Source organism: Struthio camelus, chromosome 35 (assembly GCF_040807025.1).
Source record: "Struthio camelus isolate bStrCam1 chromosome 35, bStrCam1.hap1, whole genome shotgun sequence".
Lineage (NCBI taxonomy): Eukaryota > Metazoa > Chordata > Aves > Struthioniformes > Struthionidae > Struthio > Struthio camelus.
Window position 1 is genome coordinate 1,060,648 of NC_090976.1, and position 6,667 is coordinate 1,067,314.

At 74.5% G+C, this 6,667-nt stretch overlaps 1 protein-coding gene across 1 annotated transcript; it reads left to right on the forward strand.

Annotated features, from left to right (window-relative positions):
- The first annotated feature begins 194 nt into the window (after positions 1-194).
- On the forward strand, positions 195-5,717 carry CNIH2 (cornichon family AMPA receptor auxiliary protein 2). Its single transcript, XM_068923685.1, has 6 exons — positions 195-444; positions 1,247-1,315; positions 2,085-2,132; positions 2,902-3,014; positions 4,599-4,742; positions 5,124-5,717. Exons 1-6 carry the CDS (start codon positions 364-366, stop codon positions 5,149-5,151), a joined length of 483 nt encoding a protein of 160 aa, XP_068779786.1. The 5' UTR covers positions 195-363; the 3' UTR covers positions 5,152-5,717.
- Positions 5,718-6,667: the final 950 nt, after the last annotated feature.

Genomic DNA, 6,667 nt, shown 5'->3' on the forward strand with positions numbered 1-6,667 from the left:
CGTTGCACATGTAAAGGCATTGCACGTGCCCGTGTGTTGCTCAAGCATTTTTCGTGTATTGCAAACGCGTTGCACATGCCCGTACATTGCACGAGCATTTCCCCTGCATTGCACACGCGTTGCACGTGCACACGCGTTGCACACGCACGGCGCCCGCCGGCCCCGCCCCCCGCCGGCCCCGCCCCCCCGTGCACGCGCCCCGCCCCCCGCCGCGGCGCGCGGCGCCGGACCGAGCCGAGCCGGAGCGGGGCCATGGCGGGCGGCTCCCCCCGCGCCCCCATGACCGGGCACCGGGGCTGACCCCCCCCCATCCCCCCTTCCCCTCCCCCCCAGCCGGGGGGGGCCCCGGCGTCCGGGCGGACCATGGCGTTCACCTTCGCCGCCTTCTGCTACATGCTGACCCTGGTGCTGTGCGCCTCGCTCATCTTCTTCGTCATCTGGCATGTGAGCGGGGCGGGGGGCACCGGCACCGGGCGGGGGGGGTCCGGTACCGGCACCGGGCGGGGGGCGCGGGGACCCGGGGGGCGCCGGCACCGGGGGCGGCCGGGGAGCGCCCGTTGCCCGGCAACGGCGGCAGCGGGCAAGGGGAGGGGCCCGGGTTGCCCGGCAACGGGGGCACCGCTGGGCGCCGGGAGAGGGGAGGGGGGCGCGGGTTACCTGGCAACGGGGGTACCGCTGGGGGGGGGGGTGTGGAGAGGTGCCGCCGGTCGCCTGGCAACGGGGGCATCGCTGGAGCGGGGAGGGGGGGGCACTAGGGCCTTGGGGGGCGGTTACCTGGCAACGGGGGCACCGGGGCGGGGGGGTGCTAGGGTCGGCGGGGGGGAACCGGTTACCTGGCAACGGGGGCACCGCCGAGGGGGGGCAGGAATGGGGGCAAGTGGGGGAGGAGGAGCAGGCGGGGGCGGGGGGCGGGGCCGGCGCGGCTCAGCCCCGCCCCCGTCGCCGCGGCCGTCTCCAGGCAGCCGCCGTCGCCATGGCAACGGGCCGCGGCGCCCGCGCGGGGCGGGGCTTAAACTTCCCCCCCCCGCCCGCTGCTGCCTGGGCCCCTCCCCCCGCCCCTCCCCCCCCGCGGGGGACCCAGGCGTCCGGGCCCCCCAAGGCCCCCAAGTGGGGGAGGGGGGCCGGACCCCCCCCCCCTCCGGACAGTTGGGTCCCTGGTGGGGGATGGGGGGGCGTGGGACCCCTCCGGACGCCTGGGCCCCCCGGACACCTGGGCCCCGGCGCCCCTCACGCCCCTCCCCCCCAGATCATCGCCTTCGACGAGCTCCGGACCGACTTCAAGAACCCGATTGACCAGGGCAACCCGGCCCGGGCCGTGAGTGCTGCGGGGGCCCAGGCGTCCGGGGGGGCCCAGGCGTCCGGGGGCAGCGGGGGGGCCCAGGCGTCCGGGGGGGCCCAGGCGTCCGGGGGCAGCGGGGGGGCCCAGGCGTCCGGGGGGGCCCAGGCGTCCGGGGGGGGGCCCAGGCGTCCGGGGGGAGCGGGAGGGCCCAGGCGTCCCCGGGGGGCCCAGGCGTCCGGGGGGAGCGGGGGGGGCAGGCTTCCCCGGGAGGCCCAGGCGTCCCCGGGGGGGCCCAGGCGTCCGGGGGGGGGGGCCAGGCGTCCGGGGGGGCCCAGGCGTCCGGGGGCAGCGGGGGGGCCCAGGCGTCCGGGGGGGCCCAGGCGTCCAGGGGGAGCGGGGGGCCCAGGCGTCCCCGGGGGGGCCCAGGCGTCCGGGGGGGCCCAGGCGTTCGGGGGGAGCGGGAGGGCCCAGGCGTCCCCGGGGGGGCCCAGGCGTCCGGGGGGGCCGAGGGGGGAGGGGCGCCCCGACACCTTGCTGGAAGAATCCAGGTCGGTGACTATTTATAACCCCCAAAGCGGGACGTGCGGGGGAGGGACCCAGGCGTCCGGGCCCCCCCCCTCGCCTCGACCCCATTCCTTATCCCCTCCCCCCCCCGGGGGGCCCAGGCGTCCGGGCAGGACCCAGGCGTCCGGGACCCCCCCAGAGTCCCCAATGCACGGAGGGACCCAGGCGTCCGGGACCCCCCAGACCCTCTAGAGGGGGGCCCAGGCGTCCGGCCCCCCCCCGACTCCGTTTCTCCCCCCAGCGGGAGCGATTGAAAAACATCGAGCGAATCTGCTGCCTCCTGCGCAAGGTGCGACCCGGCAGCCCCCCCCGGGCCCCCAAATGCCCCTGAACCCCCCTGCGACCCCCCCGCCCCCCCACACCCTCCTGAAGCACCCAAGCCCCCAAATCCCCCCCAGAACCTCCCCAAAAATACTCAAAAACCATCAGCCCCCCCCCAGGACTCCCCCAAACCCTCTGGGGACCCCCCCATCCCCCAAAATCTCCCAGGAGTCCTAAACCCCCCTGGAACTGCCCCAAAATCCCCCTGGACCCCTTAACCCCCCCCAAATCCTCCAGAACCCCCCCAACCCCCCCCGGACCCCACTAAAAACCTCCAAAATCCCCCAGAACCCCCAAAATCCGCCAAAACGGCCCCAAAACCTGCCAGGAAACCTCCCGCTCCCTCCCCGGGACCCCCTACAGCCTGGCGGGGGGCGGGGCCTAAGTGGGCGTGGTCCTTTAGGGGGCGGGGCCAGGTGGAGGGTGGGGCAGGTCCCACCCCCCGGCCGGGGAGGGGGAAGTTGGAGGTGGTTGGCCAGCAGGGGGCGTGGCCTTGTTGGGGGGCGGGGCCTGAGGGGCGGGGCTTGCGGAGGGGAGGCCGCGGTGGGGGAAGGGGCGGGGCCCCGAGGGGAGGTGGGAGGGGCCGGCGGAGGGGGCGGGGCCTCGGGGGTGCCGCTGGGCCCGGAACTGGGGGGGGGAATCCCGAGGCGGGGGGCGGGGCCAGGAGGGGGGCGTGTCCCGGGGCGGGGCCAGGCGGGGGCGTGTCCCGGGGGCGTGTCCTGAGGGGGCGCCCCCAGCTGGTGGTGCCCGAGTACTGCATCCACGGGCTGTTCTGCCTCATGTTCCTCTGCGCCGCCGAGTGGGTGACGCTGGGGCTCAACCTGCCCCTGCTGCTCTACCACCTCTGGAGGTACCGGGGGGGCAACACCGTCACAACACCGTCACAACACTGTTGCAACAGCGTAACCTGGGGGAGGGGAGCGGGGTGACGCTGGGGCTCCACCTGCCCCTGCTGCTCTACCACCTCTGGAGGTACCGGGGGGGCAACACCGTCACAACACCGTCACAACACTGTTGCAACAGCGTAACCTGGGGGAGGGGAGCGGGGTGACGCTGGGGCTCCACCTGCCCCTGCTGCTCTACCCCCTCTGGTTGTACCGGGGGGGGGGGCACAACACCGTCACAACACCTTAACTTGGGGGAGGGGACTTGCCACCAGCATAACGAGGGGGTGACGGGGTGACACGGGGTGACCCCTGGGGACAGCCCCACCGCTCTGGCCCCTCCGGAGGCTCCCAGGGAACAGGTGGGTGCGAGGCCCCGTGCGAGGTGTGCTCGTGCGTGGTGTCCCCGTACGAGGTGTCCCCATGCACAGTGTCCCCATGCATGGTGTCCCTGTGCACGGTGTCCCCGTGCGAGCCGTGTCCCCGTGCGAGCTGTCCCCGTGCGAGCTGTCCCCGTGCGAGGTGTCCCCGTACGAGGTGTCCCCGTGCGAGGTGTCCCCGTGCGCGCTGTCCCCATGCGCGGTGTCCCCGTACGAGGTGTCCCCGTACGAGGTGTCCCCGTGCGCGGTGTCTCCATGCGAGCGGTGTCCCCGTGCGAGGTGTCCCTGTGTGAGCTGTCCCCGTGCGCGGTGTCCCCATGCGAGCGGTGTCCCCGTGCGCGGTGTCCCCGTGCGAGGTGTCCCCGTGCGAGCGGTGTCCCCGTGCGAGCGGTGTCCCCGTGCGCGGTGTCCCCGTGCGAGCTGTCCCCGTGCGAGGTGTCCCCGTGCGAGCGGTGTCCCCGTGCGCGCTGCCCCCGTGCGCGCTGTCCCCGTGCGCGCTGTCCCCGTGCGAGCTGTCCCCGTGCGAGGTGTCCCCGTGCGCGCTGTCCCCGTGCGCGGTGTCCCCATGCGAGCTGTCCCCATGTGAGCTGCCCCCGTGCGAGCTGTCCCCGTGCGCGGTGTCCCCGTGCGAGCTGTCCCCATGCGCGGTGTCCCCATGCGAGCTGCCCCCGTGCGCGCTGTCCCCGTGCGCGCTGTCCCCGTGCGCGGTGTCCCCATGCGCGGTGTCCCCATGCGAGCTGCCCCCGTGCGCGCTGTCCCCGTGCGAGCTGTCCCCGTGCGAGCTGTCCCCGTGCGCGCTGTCCCCGTGCAAGCTGCCCCCGTGCGAGCTGTCCCCGTGCGCGCTGTCCCCGTGCGAGCTGCCCCCGTGCGCGGTGTCCCCGTGCGAGGTGTCCCCGTGCGAGGTGTCCCCGTGCGCGCTGCCCCTGTGCGAGGTGTCCCCGTGCGAGCGGTGTCCCCGTGCGAGCGCTGTCCCCGTGCGAGCGCTGTCCCCATGCGCGCTGTCCCCGTGCGCGCTGCCCCCGTGCGCGCTGTCCCCGTGCGCGCTGTCCCCGTGCGAGCGATGTCCCCGTGCGCGGTGTCCCCGTGCGCGCTGTCCCCGTGCGCGGTGTCCCCATGCGAGCTGCCCCCGTGCGCGGTGCCCCGTGCGAGCCGGGTCCGGCGCCGCCGCAGGTACTTCCACCGGCCGGCCGACGGCTCGGAGGGGCTCTACGACGCCGTCTCCATCATGAACGCCGACATCCTGGGCTACTGCCAGAAGGAGGCTTGGTGCAAACTCGCCTTCTACCTGCTCTCCTTCTTCTACTACCTGTACAGGTGCCACTGGGAGCCACTGGGGTGGGACTGGGAACGACTGGGAGCCACTGGGAGGGACTGGAAGGGACTAGGAATGCCTGGGAGCCACTGGGACGGAACTGGGAGGGACTGGGAGCCACTAAGAGGGACCGGGATGGGAGTGGGACCCACTGGGGAGGAACTGGGAATGACTAGGAGCCACTGGGATGAGACTGGGAGAAAATGGGACCAACTGGGATGGACTGGGAGCAACTGGGACAGACTGAAAGGCCCTGGGATGGGACTGGGACAGACTGGGAGCAACTGGCAAGGAACGGGGCGACTGGGATGGACTGGGAGCAGCTGGGTGGGGATTTGGAGCCACTGGGGAGACTGGGGGCACCGCAGTGACCCTCTCCCCAGTATGGTGTACACACTGGTGAGCTTCTGAGGGGCCGCCCCTCCCGGACGCCTGGGCCCCCCCCGGACGCCTGGGCCCCCCGGACGCCTGGGCCCCTCCCGGACGCCTGGGCCCCCCGGACGCCTGGGCCCCCCCCGGACGCCTGGGCCCCCCGGACGCCTGGGCCCATCCCCGGATGCCTGGGCCCTTCCCGGACGCCTGGGCCCCCCCCCGGACACCTGGGCCCCTCCCGGACGCCCAGGCCCCCCCCCGGACGCCTGAGTCCCCCCCCCGGACGCCTGGGCCCCCCCCCGGACGCCTGGGCCCCCCGGACGCCTGAGTCCCCCCCCGGACGCCTGAGTCCCCCCCGGACGCCTGGGTCCCCGGACGCCTGGGCCCCTCCCGGACGCCTGGGTCCTCCGCCAGGAGCAGGGGAGGGGGAGGGACACATCCCTGCGATGACCCCAGTTTGGGGAGCAGGAGGGAGGAACTGGGAGCACTGGGGAGGGTCCAGTCCAGGCCAGTTTGGCCCAGTTGGTCCCAGTCTCCCCCCCCCCCCGGGTCTCTGTGTACAAAGATGTCGCGTCGTGGCTGAATAAAGACAACTGGCACCAGTAGTCGGGCGAGGGCTCCCCGGACGCCTGGGCCCCTCGGACACCTGGGTCCCCCACCACCACCCCAAGTCACTTGGGTCCATCCGGATGCCTGGGCCCCTCTTTGGTAGTTGGGGGGGGTGCAGCAGAGGGCCCCTCCCTCTGCCGGACGCCTGGCCCCCCCCCCCCCCCGCCCCATTGCAGCCAACCTCAGCCCTGGCCGAACTGAGCAGGGTGGAGCTGGGCAAGGGTGGGGGGTGGGGGGGGAAGATTGCTCAACCCGGACGCCTGGGCCCCCGCCCGGACGCCTGGGTCCCCGCCCGGCCTCTTGGGTCCCCCCCCCCCCCCGCTAAAGGCAGGCGGGTGTTTTGGGGGGGGGAAACGAACCGAAGCCGGGGGGGGGGCGGAGGCTTCACAGGGGGCACCGCAGCCAAGGAGGAAGAGGAGGAGGAGGAGGAGGAGGAAGGCCGGCGACGATGCTGGCGCTGGCGGCCTGGGCCTGGCTGGCAGCTGCGGCGGTGGCCTTGGCCCCCCCCGGCGGGTCCCGCTGCCCCCTGGGTTTCGGGCCGGTGCCGGGGGCGCCGGGGCGCTGCGGGGACCGCGACGAGTGCCGGGGGGGCCCCGTGTGCCAGCACATGTGCCTCAACCACGAGGGCGGCTTCGCCTGCCACTGCCGCCGCGGCTTCGTGCTGCAGCCCGACGGCGCCGCGTGCCGGCCCCGGCGCCCCCCGCGCCCCCGGGGCGGGCACCGGGCCAGGCACCGGGGCGTGCAACGGGACGTGCAACGGGGCGTGCGCCGGCACGAGCAGCCAGATGTGCAATGGGACGTGCAACGGGGCGTGCAACGGGACGTGCGCCGGCACGAGCAGCCAGACGTGCAACGGGACGTGCAACGGCACGAGCAGCCGGCTGTGCAATGGGACGTGCAACGGGACGTGCGCCGGCACGAGCAGCCAGACGTGCAACGGGACGTG

What these genes read in the sequence shown, in the direction of transcription:
- CNIH2 (XM_068923685.1), top strand. Translation starts at nt 364, where the DNA reads ATGGCGTTCACCTTCGCCGCCTTCTGCTACATGCTGACCCTGGTGCTG. An exon ending in TCTTCTTCGTCATCTGGCAT is followed by an intron (nt 445 to 1,246) that starts GTGAGCGGGGCG and finishes CCTCCCCCCCAG; the next exon opens with ATCATCGCCTTCGACGAGCT. An exon ending in CTGCTCTACCACCTCTGGAG is followed by an intron (nt 3,015 to 4,598) that starts GTACCGGGGGGG and finishes GCGCCGCCGCAG; the next exon opens with GTACTTCCACCGGCCGGCCG.